The sequence below is a fragment of the Rhea pennata genome, chromosome 1 (assembly GCF_028389875.1).
Source record: "Rhea pennata isolate bPtePen1 chromosome 1, bPtePen1.pri, whole genome shotgun sequence".
In the NCBI taxonomy this organism is placed as follows: Eukaryota; Metazoa; Chordata; class Aves; order Rheiformes; family Rheidae; genus Rhea; species Rhea pennata.
In genome coordinates this window covers 59224050-59248704 of record NC_084663.1, presented here as the reverse complement: position 1 = coordinate 59248704, position 24655 = coordinate 59224050, and the positions used below count along the sequence as shown (strand labels likewise).

The following is a 24655-nucleotide window of genomic DNA, read 5'->3' as shown; positions in this document are numbered from 1 at the left end:
TTTCTTTTTTTTTTTTTTTTTTTTTTTTTTTTTTTTTTTTTTTTTTTTTTTGATGAAAAGAAATTTTGTATAATGTTGTTTTTCCATGTAGCCTTACCTGATTGCTTTTTGCCATTGCAGATTAGGCCCTGCTACTACTTGCCCTGCTTTGTCACCTCCAAGAATGAGTGTATTTGGACAGACATGCTCTCCAACTTCGGCCACTCAGGATACCAAGCGAAGCACTATGCCTGCATCCAGCGGGTGGAAGGTTACTGCAGCTGGTATAGAGGATGGGCACCTCCAGATAAAACGATCATCAATGCCACAGATCCCTGAGCACACTATCCCTTCTGAATCTCCCCTCTCCCTTACTTGTGGCTGAGCTTTCTTTGGACACTAACTCTTACCAGATCATGATGATGACAATGAAATTAGTGCCTGTTTTCTTGCAAATTTTAGCACTTCAAACACTTAAAAAAAAAAAAAAAAAAAAAAAAAAAAAAAAAAAGGAAAAAAGAAAAGAAAAAAGTCTGTACTATCTTACTGAATTTGTTGTAATCACCTTTTCTGTTTTTTGATACCACTCATTTTGATCAGATGACATTTGGGAGCTTACTTTTGCACACCAGAGGAAAAAAAAATGATGGAGTTCTTGCTCTCTTACATGTATTATTAGCTGTAGTGATACAATCTCTATTTTTTTAGGAAAACAAAAATTTAAAAACTATGCCAATTAGGCACTGTAGTCTTCTATGCGCTCCTGCACTAAGTGCTGAAAATATGTAGACAAATCTATTTGAAGGAAAACAGGTTTCATTAATCAGATTGGCAAATGAAACAAACTGAAGAGAAAACTAACCTAAACTCTGGAGAAAATGACGTCCAAAAGAAATCCTCCTCTGTGGGAGAGATTGGCAACTTGATTGACTCCAGCAGTGGGAGGATTCACCTGGTGTGTCTGACCACATTATCTGGTAAAAGCATTGTTGACTGACTGTCCTAGCTAATTCAGTCACAGTGTGAATGTGACAGCATGTTTGAAGTTCTGGCTTTCCCCAGGACAAAGGAGAGAGTATTTTGTATTTTTCTTGTTGCTTAAAAAAGAAAAACAAAACCCCCTTCCCCTCTCTTCAGGGAGGTAAATCCACCTACAACAGAGCAGATGAAATGCTGTGCCATGCTGTTTCGAGCAGAGTTGGCCCCTGAAAATTCTTGCAGCTTAGCTTCAACAGCAGAACTAACTTGTGAATGCTTAAACAAAACAGATGCAAAAATATCAACTGTAAATCAATCACATGGGAGAGGGAAAGGGGAGAATTGCTAGAGCTCTTCCTGTAAAAGAAAATCTATTGCCAAAATAGTGTTTTGCTGAACTAAGATGTATATACATATAATGACATAAGCTATTTTTGACAGGACATGGAATTTTCTTTGGTGTTATAAACAAAAGAATGGTTTGATTGTGTTTTGAAGACAGAAATATTGACATTCCGAGTCAGTGAATTGTTCTAAAGATACTGAAGCTCCAGTGTATCTGCAGTAGTGGCTACAGTCATGTTTGTTTCCTCTATACCTCCTAGCACCACAGTTCCTCCCCTGCAGCTACACTAGCTGCACTTGTTTATATAGTGAAAGGAAGTGTGTGGAGGAGCTAGGCAAGGAAAAGCAGTCTCCTAATAAGTGCTGGCTGGGATCATAAAATTCCAGCTGCCCAGAGGATTCCTTCTTATCAAGTGCTGTGTTTGCTAACAGTAGGCACTGTTAAGCATAGCTCTGTGCATGTGCTCGTACCATGTCCTGCAGTGATGTGGGAGGAGGGGCCTTACTGTCCTGTGCTTTGCTGTTGACTGGAGAAGTTTTTTTGTTCTATTTTGTTTTTTATTAAGAAAACTATAATATAATTTTTTCTTATCAAATAAAAATATTTTAAGTTTTAATGATGGTGAAGAAGGGGTGCTGACAAAATGGGTGACTGAGTTTTGGATAGGGAGGGTCTGGGCAGGGAGAAGATTATGCTTAACTTTGTTTTTGTATTATTATGATTATTTATCTTAAGTTTTCATGTATCTTCAGTTCATTCCACTTAGAAAGCAGAGCTGCCACCAGCAGGTAAAAATGTTGCAGTGATGTCAGCCTGGGGCAGTACAGCATTTTGCAGTCAGTGACCTTTTAAATCACTGGAGAGTTGCTTGGGGCGTCTTTGCCAAATGGAGAGGAAAGGGCTTTGTTTGAGGTGGGCACTGGTACATGGCCATTTTTTTGTGCTACTTGTATGCTGCGTACATTTGCAGACATACATCTATTGAAATATGCCATTTATGCCATTTACTGGGAGAATTCTTACAGCAGAATGTGCATAGCTTCATCTTTAAGATCAACTTGAAGAGGCACTTTCAAAGAACGAATATAGGAGGGGTCAAAGTCGTCTGTGTATTTTTCAGCTGCTCTGAATGGTAGTGCAGCACAAAACGCATGGAAAATGAATTGGACTTCCCTGTGATTCAGGCTTGGAATGCAAAAGTTCTGTTCCCTGTGACTACTCCTAAATTATGGGTTGGATGTCAGAGGTACTGTAGGGTGCTCCATAGCACCCATAATGGAGTCAGGTAGTGGGTCAGAATCTTGTCTCTTTTGATAGAGTATTGGATTGAGGTTTTATTAGAGTGAGCCAATTTCTCCTTTTGCTGTGCAATGCCAACAAAATCACCATGGGCAACTGAAGGCAGAAGGGAACCAACCTCACGAGCCCTGACAGTTCCACCCTAACTGCTCGCATCATGTGGAATTGTTGTTGTTGGGAGACAGCCCTCAACAAACTCGAGGTGATTTTGCAAAGCTGCCGTTCTTCAAACCGCAGCCACTGTTCATGCCTTTGGAAGGCTAAATGAAAAAGCCTCTCACTGAAGCAAAGTGTTGATTTCATTTTTTCATTAAATTGCAGCTCTGCGTATTTTACCTGCTCACTGACTCTTATAGCTAGCTGAGACATCACAGTATTGCACTCAAATTATTGTGAAAATATTTGCATTCTAATGCTATGAGGACTTGTGTCCCTATGTAGGATATGATGTAGTTGTGTGCTTTGTAAACAAAAAAAAGCAACCCCATTACCATAAAATTTTTCTTGAAGCAAATTCCCATTTTATATTGTAGAGGGTAAAATATTTCTGAGATGCTAACAGCTAGACCACTGGCAAGAGTAAGGGTTTGATAGCAAATCTTATCCCTTGCTGTGTAAAGAAACAGTTGTTAAGGCTTTTAGAAATGTGGATCCAAAAGGAGGGGGAAGAATCCAGTAAAAATACATTTCTTTCGGGAGGCTTCTTTACTTCATTTCTGTGCATGCTATCAGGGACACGTATTTCTAAGGGTAAGCTTTAGCTTGTGCTTGCGTTAAGAACCTTGCACGAAGGCCTCCTTTAAGCAGGATGCCATTAAATGGATTGACAGGCTCTAAATCAGGCTTAAGACTTCTGTCTTTGTCTGCTCTCTTCTTCTACCAGTCACTTCCGCCTGCCAATGAACAAAACTTGCCCCCCTCGTTAGAAGAGGCCATGCAGTATGTGGGCATACCAGACATGGGGAATGTGAAGAGGGCAGGTATGAAGTCTTCTCAGACTGCTAGGCTCTGGAGTATACAAGGGGCTTGCAGCAGCGCAGGTATCTTCTTGTCAAGTTTAACATGCTCTTCACTCCATAAGCTAAGATTAAAGAGGAGCTGTCAGTGGCACATGTGTGCCATGTACAGGATGAAGGCTTTTTTTCTTATGCTTTAGATGTATCAGCTTTATTAAAAGTACTTTTTAAAACGGCTAGGTCGTATTTCTAGACTGTTGCTTTGTTATTTATAGATATTTTCCTTATTTGCTTGAGAGTGTTTTCCCATTTGGAATTACAAAAATATGAAAAATACTTGGAAGGTTTGGGAGAACATGGTTGTTCTGATTTTTCCTTTTCCTAAAAGGGAAAGGGCAAAGAGCAGAAAGAGATCTGTGCATGGAGTACCTTAAAATCCTCTTGAAGTCACTGGGACACAGTGATTCTTTTCTGTAGGAGGGTAATGGGACAAAACTGCAATCTTAGGCCTAAAGTTCCCTTATTTTGAAGAGCTGCATGATCTTTTAGATAAGAATATTCTAAAACCTGAACATAGCACCCTTTTCTGTTCTTACTGGTTGGAGCAAAATGATACCTCAGGGTGGTGGTGAACACATCATTATGTTTTTATAGTAAGAAGTTTTGAAGTGAAGGCCTCCATAGGAACAAGTTCCCATTTTTTTCAGAGGACTTTCTGACTATATCGCATTTATAATGTTATTTGTAGCTTAGAAGGGCAGGACAAAATTTTGGGAACTGCACAAACATTTTTTTTTAAATGCGTTTTCAAAGCAAATCTCTTTTGAGGTTACCAGTCTTGCCAAAAACAAACAAACAAACAAACAAAAAAACTACTAAGCATTCGCTGCTGCTTTGCCTGTACTGGTTTCTGATTCTCTCTGACACTGTCCTTCCTTCATAGAGCCACTCTGCTGTTCCTGATAGTCGCAGAAATTTGGGAAGGGAACCAAACCCCTGTGAAAAATCTTGTGCAGAAGGAATGTATTTGCTAAATTTTGTAGCACTGTTTACAGTTTTCCTCCATGTTATTTATAAATTTTATATTCAGTGAATGTATATTGTCTTTTAAGGTAATGTTGCATAATGTTCACTTTTTATAGTGTCCTTTTATTCTAAACAGTAAAGTGGTTTTATTTCTATCACAAACATTCTGTCTCTGCTTCACTTCTATTAGTTTCTGTCCACTTCAAATGTACACGATGGATTTGCAAGTGAATTTATTCATTTCCTTCCCTTTCTTGATACTCTTTTATTGGACTCAATGCAAATATTCCACCTCTGGCAATTCCTGCTCATTGGCAAAGGCATCCATCCAGGAGACCTTCCCTCTTTTTGTAAGATAGATATCTCGAAGATCTGTTATCAGGGTCATAAGCCCAAAGAGGTAAAAATCACTTTTGAAGTTCATGTATCTCGCTTGTAAATTGGCCGTAGGGGATCACTGCAGAGCAAGACAGTCATTATGGCTAACTCCTGTAGCACCAGCAAGGCCATGGAAGAAAAATTGCCAGATGGCTATTACTCTCAGTAAACGTATCACTAGGGAGAAAATTGAAAAGTATATCCCCATAGCAAAGGAAATGAAGATTCATCTTTCAGATCCTCTCTGCTGGTGAAGGCTAGTTAAAGTCCAGTTGTCGTGGGAAGGAAGTGTCAGAAAATGTGTTTTCAACTAAATTAAAATGCTCACAAAAATGGGTCTACAAAATATTTATTTCAATTCAGGAAAATGTTTCATCTCTGTGGAGAATATTGATAAAGAATTAAACAAAATTTTAATCAGTTCTATATTTAATCCTAAGATTTAGAAGATAAGGTTTGGGAAATTTCAGCTTAAAAGGATTTGAGAGTTTCTTATGTGAGAACTTCATTGCTTACAGTGAATCATGTTGCGGAGATAAAACCATAAAGCTATGTTTATAAATATTTGCAAAGTGTTTGCCATCTAAGGGCCACAACATATTTTACAAGTGCTAACTGTATAGCATGAAAACACCTCTAGGAAAGGGAAGAAAAGAGTGGGAAAGGGGTACTAATACTACTGCTATTGATACATGCTTGTGCAGCAGGCAAGCAACTTTCACAAGTCTTTTGTAGTGATATGACTAGAATCCAGCTTGGTTGGCAAGTACTTGCTCTCTCTTAGTCTCTCTAGCACAGGATAGTTTGAAGATACAGCTAGAAAGGATCTCAGGAGGTTGTTTCTTTCATTCCTTTCTCCCCAGTCATAAGAGAGAAGCAGACCCCTTCCATTTGGAAGGGACAGGACTGAATTTGACTAAATGGATTCTTACTTAAGTGAATTTGTGAAAAGTGGATGATTTACATCAGATTACTCAAGCTTGTAAAACAGCAATGCTGTCTGTGTTCAGATGAGATTACCTACAGTTTATAGAAGTTTCCTTACTCTTTTGGAAATCAGCAATAGCATCCACAAGTAGGTGATCAGTTATAAAGAACACAAATACATGAAATTAAGAATTAGTGTTTTGCTAAACCAAATTAATGCACTAGTAATAAACACATCTATAGGCAGAGGAATCAGTCTTCAGCTTACTTTCAGACAGGAAAATAATGCCATTTTTTTAAAATAAAATATTTGCAATTAAAAGCTTAATCAAATCTTCCAAAAATACCACTCCTGAAGTGATGGTTAAACAAGCCTGCAACTGTGCTAAAGCATTACACGTCACAAAGCCCTCTTTAGTGAGAATTAAGTGAAACAGAATTTATCAACTAATTTGATTTAAAAATATGGAGCAAACTCTAGCTCGGTATATAAGGAACATCCATTTATTTACTTATCTTAAAAAGGCAATACAGCTCTTACTACTGATTTTCTGGAATACCTCACTGTGACTGTACTTACCTTCGCAACATGCCTGTGAAGTATGGAAGTGCTGCGATTCCACCTCAGCACAGGTAAAGAGAACAGAGGATTGGATCAGAGAGGACTAGCATTTCAAGGTATTTTAGTACCTAGGATGCAAGCAAGCATCTGTGGGATTTTTCATGAGAATCTAAGGTGGGCTTGCTTTTCAATTTTGAAGCTCCATTAAGTGCTTATTTCCACCAGCAGCTACCTAAACCCTACTAAGCATCAGGGTTGGCCCACAGTCTCACAAGAGGTTTGTGGAAAAGGAGGGCTTGAACACTTCTGAGTCTGAAGTTGACTTTGCGACACTCTTAGCCGTATAGGCCTGCAACGTGAGGCAAACCATGGGAAATGAGCTCAAACAGCCAAGGGCTCCCACATGGGATCAAGGTTCACACCCAGAGGGCCTTATCAAAGCCTCTGCCAGTTCATACATGTAAATTGGGACCAGAAGTTCACTACAGACTTGAGATCTATTTAATACAGTGGATCATAAGGCATGAATAGTTTTAAAGCCACTCACTTCAACTTGTTCTCCAAGACTAAACATGAATATGCAGTAAGCACCGGCACAGATCTCTTTGGAAGATGTCTTAAGAGGTCAGTACAATACACAGTAACCATGCGGGCAAATAGGTCTTTACTTGTTGGCAGGAAGATTAGACCCCCCCAGACCCACTATGCAAAGGAAACTGCATGGTGAAACAACCTCTTTCTCAAGAGCTCCACCTCACTCTGAGAACCCAATCATGCCGATGATAGGCATTTTCATGGATGGTAACCACATAAAAGACCAAGCAACCTGATACTGAGAAATAAGCATCTCTTACAGCCCCGGTCCCAAATCCTCATGCTTGGTAAACAGTGACAGTGCGTGTGTGTGGGGGGGATCTTTATCTGAATAAAGTGATTCCTTACTCTAAGGGATGATCTTTTGTTGACCATAATGTACAATGGATTTTTGCCTTAGTTTTGAGCCTATTCTCATTTTTCACTTTTTGGGGGTCCATACAAGACCTTGGGAAGGGCTGGAGAATAAGGAAAAAAAGCTTCCTAAACAGTACTTTTTGCCTTTTGCTTTTTAGCTAGTATTTCTCTTTGAATAAAACTGAGGCTAGTCCCAGTATCCCAACTGCCATCTCTCATGTCCAGTTCATATGCATGGCTTCCCCAAACTCCTTAATATGCATTAAATTCAGAAGAAGGAAAAGGTACTCACCATCTGCTTATGGTTTGGGAAGAACGTTTGCTCCACGAGGGGGAACTTCTCAGGACCCAGTGAGTTGAAGATTTTAATAAGCTGAGAGAACTTGGGGGGGGGGGGAGAGGAAGGGAGGGGAAGCAAAAACAGACACAGAGGATATCAGTGGCCTGGTGTGTGATAGTTAAGTGCTTGCAAATTGTTCTGAATCTGGTGAAGGAGGTGAGAGAAATGTTATTATGCCTTGCCCACATTGCTTTTTATAGTTGGCAGTAGCAAAAAACCCCCATGAACTTGCTGTAGTCACCTGGGTCCAGGCCAGGCAATGCACACAGATTGAGAGCAGAGAGGGGTTAAAGAGCCAGAAGGGGATCAGTTTTGATTCTGTTAAAGATCAAATCTGTTAAGATTTTCTGCTAAAGAAAAGCTATGAACAAGCTTTTCTTTTCTAAATATGACTGAGGAGATGGTGGTCGGTCCTTTTCAGTAGAGGAAAGGGCTCATAGGAATTACGAGGCTGGAAATCAGTGGCATGCCTGGGAATGGTGACTAAAGGAATCAAATCTCTCCTTTACATCTCCTCCTCCTCAATCAAAGTAAGGCACATTTACTCATGATACTTAAGGGAAGGCAAATTGCTGAGTGAGACAGGTGACTCAGAGGAGTTGCCCACACTACCCAGTTTGAGTGCTAGACCATAGAAGCACGAGGTCATCGTTAGACCTACTGGCATTTATTATCAGCCAAGAGTCTCCCAACATCCCCCTATGCAGGGCAGGAGACAGAAGAGATCATCTCCTATCCCGGCCCCATCTACCAGTGAGGTTTGAGGCAGGCACCTTGTTGTGAAAGCGGTGTCTGGAGAAAGCAATATGTAACATCTCTAGGGAAAGCAAGAGTGCTGGTGTTTCATGTACAAGGGCAACAACATGAACTTTCAATTATCACCGCTATTATCACTGTTATTAACTGCTTACCATTCAAGGTCACACCTAGCCAGTTGCAAAGCCGCACATGGGATGAAAATCTCTCAGGGAGGCAAAAAAGCAATTTCAGGAGGGCTGAATTTTGATTTCTATTCTGTTTCCATAATCCCAGCAGAAGCACAGCACAAGTAATACCTGCTCCACTTTGGCTATCTGTGAAGCTATCAGACTTTTTCTTACACTGTCTGCAGCCTCCCTATAAAATCTATCATTAATCAGCTGGAGAAAACAAGTTCTATCTAAGAAAGAGAACATGATACCCTGACATATGTGGCAGAAAAGTTTGTCAAAGCAGGACTGAGATATTAAAAATAAGACACTAAGATGTGACATATACACCTGAAATCTTCGAGATCTCAGCAGAGACTTAGCATCACACATCAAGCCATCCCACCTTCTTTCCTTATTACCACAGACAATGCTGAACTGGCAGTAATGTGCTCAGACTGGCAGTCTCACAGAAAAGGGAATAAAGCTGAACACTGTAGCTCAATTATTTCCATGAGTGTTAATAGAATATAATGACTGTGGATCGCTCCAAAAAAAGTGAGAATCTTGGCTCCTGCCGAGCTGGTAGATGTGACTGAACTCCCCACTGATGTTCTTTTTGCAAAGCAATTTACCAACTGAATCTGATTTGCAAGCCCTCTGAATGGAAAGTAGAACGATACCTGGAAATTTGGTAAATCAAGTTGAATCAATGAAAAATCTCCAGTTTAGGCCAAGTCTCGCTGTGCAGTCCTTTACACAAGCTCCTTCAAGTTCCCCAGCAGCCCTAGGGATGCTTTCATCTTGAGGGAGCTCACACACACATTAAGTGAAGGAGGTAGACATCTAAGGAACAAGAAGAGGAAAGAAAACCCCCAGCTGCTGAAGGGGTAACTGCCAGCAGATTTGCAGACAAATGCAAAGAATCCTATTCTTAATCTCGCTGGTCAAAATGTGGCACTTAAGAAGTCTAGAATCACCAAGAGTTGGCATATCCCATCACTAACACTGGTACCCCCTCACATGCATCAGCAGATAAGAGAAAAACTCCCCATGTAGAATAATTATTGTTGGCAAGGAGGGTGTTGATGTTGTGGAAGAAGGACAGCTTGCTTCTCTTAACTACTTGCACTAGCTCTGCACATCCTAGAGAAGAAAAATAAAGCCCTGTTTTGACTAGCAAAGTGAGCAAACAGGACTTAAAAGTTAAATGGAATGAGACGAAAACAGGGAGAGGAAGAAAAACACCCTGGCTGAGAGCAGCACATGCTCCATGCTGCGTGTGCAGGCAGCCCGGGTGAGCCTGGCAATGAGGCGACATCCATGTGATCCTGGGGAAGCAGCGCAAACAAAATAACTGGAACAACTGTGCAGTTGACAAATGGCATCTTGACTTGTTCCTTGGGCTTCCTTTTGAAGCATGCAGCTCTTGGCTGCGTCTGAAATAACAAGCATTTCAGACAAACAGGTGAGGGACTGAACCAGCTGAGGGCCTCCTCTGTGGGCCAGGCCTGCAAAAAGTTCTGACTTTGCTATTGACCCTCATGGGTCAGCTCCATTCTTTTTAGGGGAGCAGATATGATCAGTAAGAGCAGGATATTGGCTGAGAGACTCCAATGTCACGTGTTACCGCAGCCTTTTAGGCACCTAATGAAAGAGCTCAAGTAGCCATCCTGGTGTATTTTAGATGGGTAGGAATGTCACTGCCAGCAGCTCTGCTAGACATACCTACCTTTCTTTCATGGTTTGCTATCAGTACTTACTATTTGTGGCCCCACTGATTTTAGGGAAATTGAATCCAGACCACAGAGCTGCTCTGGGCAAGACAATGCAGCACAATCTAGGTTTTATGGACCTGGAGCAGGTATGCAAATGCATTGTTTTGTCTAAGTTGATTTGACCTCTTCTACACCAGATTTACTCTGGTAGGGAATCTTTACAGAGAAATAACATGCTCCATTAAATAAATTTCAAGGCCTATGGTGAATATTTTTAAAGCATCTAGGCCACCAGGGAGCAGATACTGCTTTACAGTCAATGGTACTTTGGCTGGGATTCTCGTGGGCTCTGAGGAAGATGCTGATCTTCAAGATTTCATATTTTCTGCAGTCTTACAGATGCAAAAGTTGTCTTTCAGTTATGGACATTACTGTATGCAATATGAGTACTAGTCTGAGCATTATTCCCACAGTTTTGTACTGTAACTTTAATAACACAAAAGTTATTACGACTGGTTGAAGCATTGTTTTTACTGTGCTTGTAGCACTATTTCGCCATGCTTCTGTGATCATCTTAGACCTCATTTCTCTGTGTGTGAGATCCCCCTAAATGTCTGGGTCTTTTCTTCAGAAACATCTATTTCAAAACGTGCCTGTCTTTAATGCAAATTTTAGCCTTTGAAGAAATGCGTATTGCAGCACTGGAAACCTGGCAAATGTCATTAAAAAAGGGTCTGCATGTTTGAGTAAACTCAAACCCAAACTCAGCTGATTGTAATTACAGTTGCTGCAAAAACATCATTGCAAATTGCCAAGAAAAAACAGTCTGCCTTCCATTCTCCTCCACAAATCATAAACATTTCAGTGAAATGGAACCACCTTTAGGGGGGAAAAAAATGAAGACCAAAAAGCACATTTCCCAAGGGGATCTGATTTCATTTCTTAATGTATCTCAATAATTTCATAGGTCCAAAAAAGTTTCCAGTAATCTTTGTTAAACAGATCCCTCATTTCAAGACGTCTGTTTTGCAACCAAAATGGAACATGCACTAAAGTAAAGTGGTCTGTCCCTATCTCTCATTTTCCAGCTATCACAAAACCTTCTGGTTCTGCTGCAAGGGAAGCTTTCTGCCTTCCTCAGATGCCTCACTGCAATCTCTGCCTAAGCTAACCTGATAAAACTTCAGTGGTGCCAAACACCAGCTTAGATCCCACTTGAGGTCTTAGATTGTGTAATAGTTGCACTCTCTATATTTGGAGGTGGAGAGTAATGTGTGTGGGGGGGCAGAAGGGGAAGATGCACTCTCTAAACCTGTTTTAAATGTTTTTTGAGTGGTTTCCTTGATTTTTCTGGGAAGGTTGTCTGAGCCAGCTGTATTCCCCGTGAGTAAAATACGGCAGAACCAGACCCAGAATAGCTAAAGATGAGTTCCTGGCAGAGCCAATTTCTCCCACACTACCTTGCCAACCCTGCTCCTTTTTTGCAGTGTGCTGAGTTTGTTTGTTTTCTTTTATTTTAGATTCCTAAAAATAAGTCTGTCACATCTTGAGGCCCCTGCACATCAGCACAACCATAATTACAAGGAATGATTTGAAAAATGTCAACTGAACGGTGGCAGACTCAGTCCCAAAATCAGATGGAAAAGACCACATGATAGTCTTCCTCAGCAAAAGCCAGTGTAAATGCAGAGACTTTTTGTCTGGTCACTGAGGTCAACTCACTCATAGTCTGTCAAACCAACTGTAGAAAACAAATCCCAGAGCTTGTGCTGAAACTTGTGCTGATCCCCCCTGTTCCTCCTTTTTCCATTCCCACAAACCCCAGTCATTCAAATGGAGACTGAGGGCTACTCATACAGAGATGGAAAAGTGTGATTTTTCCTGGAGGAGAGGACTGAGATTACCTAGTGTATTAATGCACTGCAACATTTTTGGAAAAGACAGGATGTTATCTTGTGTACTGATCACATATGAGCATTCTGCAGGGCTCACTGTCCAGGTGCAGATACTGAAGGACACCATGATTGGCACCAGCTTTGCTTTCTGAGTGGTGATAAGAGCTTTGAAGCTGTTTTGATGGGATGTCATATTGATAGCAATAACAATGAGAAATGATTGTAATCATTGCACCAAATGGAGAAGAAAAAATAGTGCTGGTTCTCAAGACCCCCTGGGATTCCAGAAGCAATCAACATTGTAGAAACTCTGAGAGGTTGGAAACTGTTCTGGCCTTCAGCTCTACTTGCAGACATCATCCCCAGACTGCTTCCACAAAACAGTGCTAGACTCGGGTTGGTCTAGCACTGCAAGTCACACAATGCTTTGGAAAAGCAGACTGCATGTGTAAATGCTTAAATACAGGCTTAAAATCCCAAATTTATATCTTCTTTTTGCTAAATCTTGGTCTTATGCAATACTGCAACTTTGGTCTCAATGAAGACTCCAAATGTCATAAAAGGGATGAAAACTGAGACAGCTATGCTTATAATGCTGGCACCTTTTCAGTAGGAAATGGGTTAAATCCAGCACTCTATAGTCATTGAAGAAAAGAACTGAGTCATTACAGACCTCTGCTAGATTTGAACTGCCAATCAACACTCTGAAGACTCATAGGATATTTATTTCAAGAAAGTGAGAAAAGATTCAATAAAGTAATGAGGAAAATGGTTAGCTCTTATTATGAACGTTACATCTCAATCAAGGCTATATTTGTGCCTTAGGAAAGGGGAATTCCTAAAAAAGTATCTGAAAATTTTCCAGTGAGAGAGAGATTGGAAAGTCTGGTGTCCTTGTCACTTCTGTATAGCTTATAGTTCCCTGCTTCATTCCTAGAACAATGCAAGGGAAATTTCCATCCTGGAAGTACAAGTACAGTGACCACGGAGGGCACTTTGGGATTAAACTGCTTGGAAGACCCAAGTGTGGCCTCTGAAATGGTGTTGACATCTGACTTCTTCCTGCAGGTCCTATGATGGCCAGCTTTACTCCTCTGACTCTCCTGCTCCTCTCTCTCTCTCTTTTTTTTTTTTTTTTTTTTTAATTCCCAGCTGGATAGGTTGTTGAGGTTTGACTTTAGCCTAAAGAGGCAGATTCCCATAAAACAAAACAGAAGGTGAGTTTGATGCTTTGTTGATACTAGATTTTTACTTTGTAGCCTCGACATGCAGTTAGGGCTAGATTGCCACTTACCACCCAGGGCTTGCTGCAGAAGTTGTAGATGGAGTAGAGGGAGTTGACTGTGTGGATTCCACCATACTGGAGGCCGATGATGAGGCTGCGGAAGTCCTCTCCTAGTGCCATGCTGTAGGCATGCTGCCGGATCAGAACAAAGTCAGGCTTGAAGGATCTGGAAAACATGATAGGAGTGATGTTTTACTTTCCATACTCAGCAATACTTCTTGCCTCTCCTTATTTCTTCTCCATCCTTCTCCTTTTCCTTTCATTAACACCTTGCTCTTTCTGGGGCCTCTAGTCATGTATTGCTTGTGTTAGAAGGTAACAAAACAAATAAGAAACCCTAGTCATTAAAAAAAAAGGAAAAATTCAACATAGCTGCAAGTGTGAGAGTGTAGAAACATGCCAAAAAGATTTGCTACAATTTCCATGTCACTCAGGCATGCATAGGAACAAGCCACAAGTGGAGCCAAGGGCTGTAAATATACTGGGGTGGGGGGGAGAGGGATTCTCTTTTCTTTAGAAAAGCTTGGCCATATTTGGCAACACTTGTTGCAATGTGCTATGCAGATGAGGCAGCATGAGTTTGTTTCCTGATGATTGAACTGAATATTGAAGCAATGCCCAGTGGGTGGGAACACCATGAGGGATTTCAAAAAGCTATTGTACACATCCATGCATTAACACACATTTCTCCTGTAATCAGCTTACCACATGCACAGCACATCCTGGGCTACATGTCAACAAGCAAAGGGCAGATATGGATATGATAGAGTAATTAATCAAATGAGCAGAACCCCCAGTCCAGTGATGTGACTTATGGTATTGACTTCCAGAGTGTTATTTAGCAAGACTTGAGCTGGGATTTCTATGGTTCAAAGGCAGCAGCTGTAACGAAATGGACGGAAGAGTGAGGTACTTGCTAGGTAAGCCAGTAGGTAATGGATTAGGTTTCAATCAGCCAGAACTCATTCCTTGGTGACATTGTATCTTTGGAGCCATTCAAAAGTCTTTGGAAACAGCAGCTGGAAAGAAATTATTTCCAAAATGGAGCTGAGCAGCTCATTCTTGAAGTCATGGAAGGGGCTTTTCCACTGCAGCAGGGGATTATTTTATACTTTAGCAAAGGTTGCATCAAGGACATTGGAAAAAATTTCCATGCTGTATTAAAGTTTTTCAGAGAAATGAGATCTGTAACCAGGTCCCATTACCTCACTACCCTCGAACATTTTCCTTGTTAAGAGACTATAATTTCTATCCTTTGGATGTATAAGCTGGAAATACTTGGGTTTATAGCCCCTATTTATGTTTCCATCACTCTGGCAGGGAAATATGAGATGGTAACTCTGCGCCAGATTGTGGCAACAAACACTGTATACTAAGTCCAGAACAGCTTTGTTGTTTTAAAGCTGCTCATTTTGTTTGTCAGCCTTGGGCTTTTGTTATGGCTCTAGACATGGCAAGGAGCGTTCCCTGCTTTTGTGATGCAAGAGGCACACGTTTGGAAATGTTGTGATTCCCTCCCATGGCGCATTTTTAAACCAGGCGGGTTCCTTAATGTACTTGGCACCAAAGGTGGTGTTTTCCTCCAGCAGCGAGATGCATAATGAGCATTCACTATCAATGTGCTGATTTATGGACCTCCTTGATGTCAATGGTGCTAAGGCAAGTGGTGACCCCTTGCTGAGAAACAGCAAGCAAACACTAATTTTGGAAAGCTTTAGCTGCTCCATTTCTTCTGGACTTTCCATGTAGAAGGCACCCCAGAGGCAGACACAGATCCTCAGGAAGGATTAATCAGCTTCCTAGGATCAGGACTCAATGTCTCTGCTGAGTTGCTAAACAGAGTGGTGCTTGTTGGGGCAGGAGCTTCAGGCATGTCTCCCCTTCCTTTAGCTTTCAGAGCCCATAAAGAAGAAACTGGTCTCTGTTACAGCTCAAGCCTTTTCCATAGCTTAACTTGGGGAAGAACACTTACTGAGGCCTTATATGTAATGGTTTAGACCACTGCTCTGGTCTTCCCTGAAGAAGCTACAGTATTTGTGCATGAACCTTTCCTCCAACACCCAGGGAGGGGCACAAGGTGCAGGGGTAGAGAGGAAGCATGCTAATGAGTGTGGCCAGCTAGGAGCAGAACATACAGTGTCTGGGAAACTGCCTTCAATGGCTTTATTTCTGCCAGCCAAAAACTTAGAAAAAGCTCTAGTCTTTTTAGATCTTGGCAAAGGAAGAGTTTTTCAACTTACAAGATGGGCACAAGAATACAGAATAAATGTAGAAAAGACTATTCTCAAACTCTGCATCATGTAGGAAGGCAGGGCACTCTCTCATGCAGCAGATGAGAAGTGAATCTCTTTAAAGTGAAGGTGGACACTGAATTTCTCTTTTAAACTGTGGGACAATTACCATGTTCCCATGGATACCGAGGAAAAGGCAGAGGAGTGCAGGGCCTGAAACTAGCAGAGAATGAACATCAGCTAGAGAGCCATGGAGTCTGGGAGACGTCTGCAAAGGAGAAACAGGGATGAGTAGCAAAATGTAGGATTAGGAGTTAGAAAGTATAATAGACAGTAAAAGGAAAACAAATAGTCACAGCAGGAATGTCAACATGAACACTGAATGACCAGGAGTACTAGTGAACTGAGGAGAAAAGAGTTTGATTGCTTCATGGAAGAAGATTCTTATTGTTTTGGTAGAAGATTAGTTTTGCATGCTACTGCTCATTTGCAGACTATAAGTCTTATTCTAACAAGGTGAACCTTGAATTTGTATAGCTCTTAGTTTAACTATTTTGTTCGCTAGTTCAGTGCAACCCAACAGAGTCTCACACAACAGAAAGTTGAAATCATAAGTAGAAAGACAAGTTACAGAGAAGTCCCACATTTGAAACACCATGGCCAAAAACATTAGGTGAGTCAAACACATTAGCACCTAACATACTGAGGTTCTCAGCACCTGAGTCTGGCAGGACTAGGTGAGAAATGGCAGGAGTACTCATCTTTTTAATTTTCATTAGATATGTCTGTTCAGTATTTACACCACCACTGGTGGTGACCTTTGAACAAGACTATAACCAGACTCCTGCTAAAGACAATTTATGAGAATGGGTTTGGTCACAGAAAGAATACAAGTGACCCCATCAAGCTTCAGATATATAATAAGCAAGGAGAAGACATGGAAAAATGGATCTAAAAGTGAACCACAGATCTAAAATATATTTCTAATGACTTGTACTTGTGTTCTGCACAATCATGCAGTGCCCTTCCTGGACTACATGGCAGAAACCTGCCTAAAGTCATGAATCTTCCTTACCATGATAGCCAAACTGATGAAGCTTCCAAGAGAGACAACTGGAGCCTGTCTTTAGCCACAATCCTTGCACAAAAGCCCTTTCTCAGACCCCAGGGGCTCAGTTTTCGTTTATATTTTGACTCCCAGCACCTTCTGGCAAAGGAAAGGCCACTAAAATGCCTGTAACATCTTCCCAGAGTGGCATAGGGATATAAGAATTCTTTGTAAAAAAAAATAAAGGCAAGAGACTGAAAAAGTTTCATTTTCAGCTTGAAATAACTTGTGAGATTTTGTTTTCCTCTGGAATGGAAAGGAGCATTCCTTTTAGCTCATATCACTGCAAATGTTGACCTCTGCTACACAAGGCGCAACCCTTTCAACGATCCGAGCAGTGCAGGACATAATCAGCTGCCCCCAGAGTGAAGCAGCCCCCCACAAGCCACTGTAGCTTTTTCTCCATTTGTAGTAGTTCTTTCCTTTTGCCAGATGTTAGTCAAGGCATATGACTGCTGCTCAGCCTACCTCCCCTCCTGGCAATTTAGGTTGACCAATAATTACCGATTACAACAGTCAATCACCCCAGAGTGATGACGAGTATCTGGCTATGAGGCTGGTAGTGCTGCCAGTCCTTGATTCTGATACTGTAGTGGAGGATGTTTGTTTACATTTAACTGACTCCTTTTCAACTTGTTCCAATATATTTTAGCAGCTTTTTTCCTTTTTAGCAGTAAAACTATACCTTAGAGACAAACCCAAGTGTAAAGTCTGGGTCTGGAATACCTAATACTTTAGAGAAAGGAAGAGCTCCGACTGCAGGATATAATTTCTTAGCTTGGAACCATCTACCCTTAAATTTGCAACAGTGTTAGCTTTCTTGGAAATAGACTTGTCAGAAATGAGGGAATATAAAGTAATTTAAGAGATGCCTAATGTTAACTATGGAAGTTAAACAATCTCAGGAGCAGCAGTAACTGTCCTGGTGACCCAAACTGTCATACATCTCTGGTGACAAGAAGAAAATCAGCTCTAAAAAGATCATCTGTAACATTTCTTTGCAGTAAGCAGGTCCCCAGCCATTGTGGATGGGATACAGAAGATGATGACAGCAAATCCTGCTGGGAAGTTCCATGTCTGAAAGAGATTTCCTGTTTCTTACTTCTGATTATAGATATAACTCTGGCTTGCTTCCTGGTCCCTCAGCTGTCCTGACTGAACTACAAAGAGCTCCATGGACATGAAGGAGGAAAACATAAGAACAGATTATATTGTCAAAACATCTTATAATGGCCTCTTCCACCTTTCACTTCAGCCAGTCAAAGGGTTTATACATGTTTTATACCTTTTGGAATGACTTTAGAGAGCTCTCTGTCTGCGCTGTGAGTGCTGGATACGCACTCGACTCTCTTAAAAGAGTGCTAGTCTTACAAAGCACTTGGTCATTCATGTCAGTTGAAGAAGGTCTACCTTGGACAATGCAGAAGCACAGTTTCACTTCAGGTTCTACCTATTCACCTTAATTATTTAATGAGGCCTTACTCAGTTTTCTGAAACTGATCATCACATTTTGACTAAGATCTCTTCCAAAGCCTCTCCTATTTGCTCAGCAAGCCGTGGAAAGGAAGGAAAGTGTAAAATTAATCAATATGATACAACAAGCTTTGCATTATTAGGAAGTAAGGCAGGCAACACTCTGAGGCAGATGTCCAAACCTTAACTGGCTGTGACTACCTGAGAAGTGCAATAATCCCTGCAAGTATGCAGTGCCTCAGATATCTGATAGTTAATAGAAAAGGGCATTTATGAAATAAGAACAAGCTTTTTCTGTGCTTTACCAGGATGTTAATGGAATTGTTATTACATCACTGAAAAGTAATTAGAAATACATGACATTTTCACCTATCATGATGTTAGATTTAATACTACATTGGATAGCATAGTAAAACGAGAAATTTGCTAAGAAAAAATCCTGTTTCAGACAAACGTTTGATTACATTTAACTGACCTTTGTCATATTTCCTACAGAAAGCGGCAAACCCTGCTGTGGTTATTCAAAGAAAGAACGCTGATGTGATTACCTATGTGAATAAGATAACTCAGAGTCGGTTGGTTATTTAGAGATAGTTTAAGGCAACATAGGACAGAGAAATAGCTGGCTTTCCCAGGCTAGAAGAAGGAACAGACAGTCTTTTAGGACACTATTAGAGAAATGCCTGGGGGCAAAACCATGCGGTTGTGGAGTAATTTAGTGCAATAAAAGGAGCAGGAAACAGGAATCAAGTGGGACCAGTAGCACTACACAGAGATTAGGACATCTTGGAAGATGTTCTAATTTGCCTCTTGGGGACAGACCAATGGTTAAAGTCAAAGAGCCATTAAAATGCTTGTCCCACATTCCCCAAACTGTTTAGTGGCAGTCTCCAAAGTCTGTCATACCTTTTTCTTGCAAACTGATTAACCTTGACAAGGAAATGCATATGGACCCTAGCAATGCCTCAAAGAAACAACTGTATCTGCCAGCAGCAGCTTGCCTTCTGAAATGCTTGCAATCTTAAGCTTCTAAAGGTGAAGAGAATACTTTCCAACATTACAGAACAGCATAATTCAGGTTGGGAAGATCTCTGGAAGTCATCTGGTCCAACCTCTGCTCAAAGCAGGGCTAATTTTAAAGTTACATTGGGTTACTCAAAGTCTTGTCCAGTCAAATTTGGAATATTTTCAAGGATAAAGAGTCCCTAGTCTCTCTGGGCACATATTTCAGTATTTGACCACCCTCACTGTGAAAGTGAGGTTCTTTCTTAGCTCTAATTGGAATTTCATCTGCTGTAACTTGGTCCTCTTGTTCCTCTTCCTTTCACTATGCACCTTCAAGAAGAGTCTGGCTTCATTTTCTCTCTATCCTCCTATTAGTTAGTTGATGGCTGTGAGCAGGTCCCCCTTAGCCTTCTCTTTTACAGGCTGAGCAAATCCAGCTCTTAATTTCTCCTTTGGATGTCATTCGCTCTAGTCCTTCAACCATATTGGTGGCACTTTACTCAAGTCATTCCAGTTTGTCAATGTTTTTTTTTTTCTATACTGGGGAGCTCACAGCTGGACACAGGACTCCAGATATGAACAGAATCTCACTAGCTACACTATTGCAAATACAGCCCAGTGAGCAATTGACCTTCTTCCCTGCCAGGGCACATAGGACCTCTAGGTCCTTTCCTGCAGAACTGCTTTCTCTCCAGTTGGCCCCTGGCCTATAGTGGTAAATAGGGTTATTCCTCCTCAGGTGCAGGACTTTGCAGTTGTCTTTACTGAACTCCACGAGGTTCCTTTTGGCCCATTTCCCCAGCAGCTGAAGTCCCTCTGAATGGCAGATCTGTCCTCCAGCATATTAATTACTCTCCACCCTCCAACCTCTTGGCACCCCTGAGCTTGCTGAGGGTGAACTCTGTCCCAGTGTCAGGTCATTATCAAAGGTCTACCTAGACCAGTATGGTGCAGGTGTAACAGGGCTTTGGCCCTTTGCTTCTCTCATTTGTCATTCCTGGAAGAAGCCCTAGTAAAAAAAGCATGTGAAAAGAGATGAATTAAGACAGGACTGGGGTAGGGGGGAGGCAAGCTGATCAAGATTGAACCAATCTACATCAGTCTTTAATTATCCTTGCATTCAGTCCAGGATTAACTAATTGATGAACACTCTAGACGCTGGCAGCACATTTCTTATCGGAAAGAATGACTGTAAATATGAAAAGGGCCAAGGAGTAGTTTAGTCTCTGAGATGCTCCCCACCCCTGTCTGCTCAGAGTGACTTCTGCTTTCTGGCAGCTGCCTGCACTCCAAATGTTTTCACAGTAACTGTCAGCACCGAGCTTGCATATAGGCTGGGTGCCAGCTGCAGGGAAGGTGAAGGGGGACATTATTCATCTGGGAGATCGCTAAACCCCAATGAGAGAGGCAGGCCTTCCAAGTAGCTGTTTAGCAGCAAGAACTGGGACGGAAACAGTTGAAAATTAATAAATAACCCCCCCCCAACTTCTCTTCCCTTTCTTAGCTCCAGCCCAAAAAAGAGGAGAGGGATAGGCAGGTTGAGGGGTGGTATTAGTGGAAGATTATGGCAAATCATCACTCATGTGGGAATCGTGTCTACACTTTATAAATGTTTACTGAAGGTGTTAAATTGCTTTATATGTAACTGCAGCAAGCCAAAGTCTACCCTATTTGACATCTTTTTCCAGCCCATTACCTCTGCAGGATATTTAGGTAAGGGAAGTGGTCATTTGGCACTTTGTTGTTTTGTTTAAAGTGCACCTGTAAAAGCTTACATGATGTTACATGCACTTCTCCATTACATTTACGTATTGCCACACCATCAACACAAAATATTGGCCAAATGTTTCTCAGTGTTAAATATACAGCACATATTGTACTACACAGAGTGGCACATTCTGTTAATTTTGGGAGAACTATATGCTCAATATATTTTTCCATATGGCTTCTAGGAACCTGAACTCTCCAAATAGATTTCTTCCATCCTTTTGCCCATCTACATCTTTGCAGAGATTTCCATAATTTGAAATTAAAACAAAACAAAAGAGAAACCAACAAAATCAAGAGTCAAATTTAAACAAAGAGCAATTAGGTAGAACCTAGGTTTCTTCTTCTGGAAGATGAGAAGCTGGAGAGTAACCTAATGCCTAGCGATTTGTCCTGCATCAGTGTCCATGGACAGTAGCTACTCCCGTGACCTCCCTGGATATTTTCCTTTGTAGAAGAATTACAAGATACTCCCAGATCTTGGGAGTGAACAGTCTTCAAGAGAGAAGAAAATACTCATCTAACAGAGAGGAGCTACCATGTGGCAAGACGGCTTGTCCTTCGTAGGACAGAAAATCAACCCACCTCTTTCAGGGAGTAGCTCTTAGGTAGCTCTTGCAAGGTGAGTGAGCCATGGGGGGATGGGAAAAGGTCCAGTGGAAGGGGACAACATACTCATCTGGCATTAAGGAGAGCTGCATCCTGGAGCAGGCAGAACAGCCAGAATTTCCAGAATAGCCAGCCTTTCATAGCCAGAATACACATGCTTCTGGGGTCTTCAAGCTCCAAATAGCAGGAAGACACCTGCTGCTGGAGTGGTCAGTTTCTTCATATATGGACATGCTTCTTCACACTGTGTGATAGCAGCACAGCTTTGCAGTGCAAAAATATTTAGTGGGGAAAAAGCACTCTCAGTCCTGCTGACCGTGGCTCAACAGGCTGCCATCCTGTTAACGCAGGCAAACACTGCATCAGCTGGAACCAACAGGAAAGTCACCGTTAATTAAAAACATGGTGGCTTTGTATAGAGGAGCTGGGACATTCACTGACTCCACCACAGCTCTGAGTGACAAGGACGTATTAGTCAGCTAGCCAGGTGTAATATATATGTTCTTATACAGACTGGCCAAATTCAGGCAAAGTCTGTGAGACTAAGCATAGCTCCATAGCGGAGATCCTACCCCACAGCAGGGCTTGGTCAAGCACACAACTTCCTTCTTGCTTCACTACCAGTTTTGTCAAGGCTGATAATGTCTCATCTTGAACAAACAGAATAGACCCTCCCTACTTGCTAGGGCAGGGCTGTTGCTATTGCTCCATGCAGGGTTGTCACTGCTTCAGATGCTGGGCATCTCCCAGTTCATCAGCTGTTTTCTGCACTGTGGCACTGTATGGCGCTCTGTGCCATGCATCACTGTAGTAGGTGACATGCAGAAACACCAAAAAATGCTTTTTGCCCTGGATGAACAGACCCAGTGGTGAAAGAACCACCTCCACAGAGAGACAGGAGATGAAAGCAGTCTAGTGCATGATTAATTTATATCCTTAAAACTCTGAAATGCTCCCAAACACATTAGTATTCCCTATGTAAGAAAGCTGTCCAGACTTTCAACATACGTCTGCCTTATTCCCACATCTACTGGAATTAATAGCTGATGGTTTGTAAAGCCCAAAAGGCAAACACAGTACTGCCTTTAATCTCATGCAGTGGCTGAGATCATAGTTTGGGAGTCTAAGTGCTGTCAGGAGCAGAGACAACCCAAATCTCATTTATACTAAGTCACTTTTACAATATTCTAAGTGCATAAATACACCATAGAACAGCTGCAATACAAACACTGAAGGACTCTTTACACTGCGGAACTGTTGGCATGAAGGCACCCTTCAGAGAAATGCAAAATAAACGGAAAAAAATGAAAATCCTGTTCTTTGCATGTAATCGAAGCAGAGGTGGCACAGCCTTATAATTTTATAAGGTAAATTAGACCCCAGGCAGTTTACTGTGTGTGTTCATGTGTATGTGTATAGACTTGTTCAATGCGAAGGAGGATGCAGAATCCACACAAGTGTTTTAAAAGCAGACATCGGCCCAGATTTGTTTTCTCACTCTGCTTAGTAGCTTCAGACTGGTCCAGCCATTGAATCGACAATTGACTGTGTTTCATCATTGAAGGAGTTGCTATGTCTGTATCGGTGAGGGATCTCTTTGGGATGAAGAAGTGCTGTTTCCAGTTGCACACATCTAGCATGTTTTTGTGGACATTCTGGAGCCAATCCTAAGCAAAGCAGTGCGGTGGCAATGAGGGCTGATACGCTGACAGTTCCCCTCCCACAGTCCTGGATGAGCCGCATGCTGATCTCAGCGCCCTTTACGTTCCCCTTGTCGGTCCTGGATCAGAACGGGGAGCAACGTCCTGTGTGATACAGGGCAGAGAAGTGCTCATAGACACAGCTCATCAGAGATGCTCCATGGCCAGCTTTTTTTCTTCCATCTTTGAAGATAACCTGCTGATGGATATCTAAATAGGCTGATGGAGCCATCACATTTCATAGTGGAAATGGCACAAGAAAACACAAGCAGTTTTACAGGTGTGTTGGATGATATCCTTTACCTCAAATACTACCTTTTACTAAGATTATCAAATCCCTCACCCTATACTACAGCTGTGCAAAATTTAATATGGAGAGAGAGGAGGTGGAAACCCAGAATTTTGTTACACCAAGATTAAACTATAAGAGCCACATTCATATAAAAATAAGGCCAGCTAAATTATGCCTAACTTCACCATGTTATATTGTTTACTAATTTGGCTGAAGTGACTTGTTTAAAGATACACAGGCTAGGAAGTATGTAGTTTTGAATACTTCCAGTTCCTCGCTCTCTTTAATTGACAATAATACTTCTAAAAGCTTTTTGTTTTTTCATTTTTTTCCTCCTGAGGCCAGTGCTAAGTGTAAGACTTCAAAAGAGTATTACACCTTTGTGATAGGAGTCTTTTTTTTTTTTTTTTTTTTTTCTCCCCAGGAAGAAGAACATAGTTCTTTTGTTGTGTAATTCAAATCAGTTTGCATGGAATCTAAAAGAATACCTTAAATCTGAGGTGCTATAAAGGATCAAGAGATCAGCAAAAAAAGAGCTTTGATTTAAATATGCAATAAGCTGTCTCTGGTTTAAATAAAGAACTAGAAGATCTACTGCAAAATGACAGGCTTGAATATGGTAATAATTCAGTTAGCATAATTTAGGACTGCGGAGAATATGCTAATGTTTGCTTTATTATTGTTGTTGTTGTTTTTGTTGTTATGTAGCCCTGGTGAGGCCACATCTCGAGTACTGTGTCCAGTTCTGGGCTCCCCAGTACAAGAGAGACATGGAGCTACTGGAGAGAGTCCAGCGTAGGACTACAAAGATGATCAGAGGGCTGGAGCATCTGCCCTATGAGGAACGGCTGTGAGAGCTGGGCCTCTTCAGCCTGGGGAAGAGAAGATTGAGAGGGGATCTTATCAATGTGTACAAGTACCT

The 24655-nt window shown here is 41.4% G+C and overlaps 2 protein-coding genes across 3 annotated transcripts in view; one reads left to right on the top strand and one right to left on the bottom strand.

Annotated features, from left to right (window-relative positions):
* TIMP3 (TIMP metallopeptidase inhibitor 3) overlaps nt 1–4746 on the top strand; it is a 40271-nt gene extending 35525 nt beyond the window's left edge. The window contains exon 5 of the mRNA XM_062588938.1: nt 121–4746. Coding sequence (XP_062444922.1) covers nt 121–318 — 198 coding nt within the window. The 3' untranslated portion in view covers nt 319–4746. The remainder of the gene's footprint in view (nt 1–120) is intronic.
* Nucleotides 1–24655, bottom strand: part of SYN3 (synapsin III) — a 183536-nt gene that overhangs the window by 127123 nt on the left and 31758 nt on the right. For both annotated transcript variants that reach the window (XM_062588974.1, XM_062588965.1), the window contains 2 exons: nt 13558–13714; nt 7695–7784 (listed from right to left, as the gene is read on the bottom strand). In XM_062588974.1, coding sequence (XP_062444958.1) covers nt 7695–7784; nt 13558–13714 — 247 coding nt within the window. The remainder of the gene's footprint in view (nt 1–7694; nt 7785–13557; nt 13715–24655) is intronic.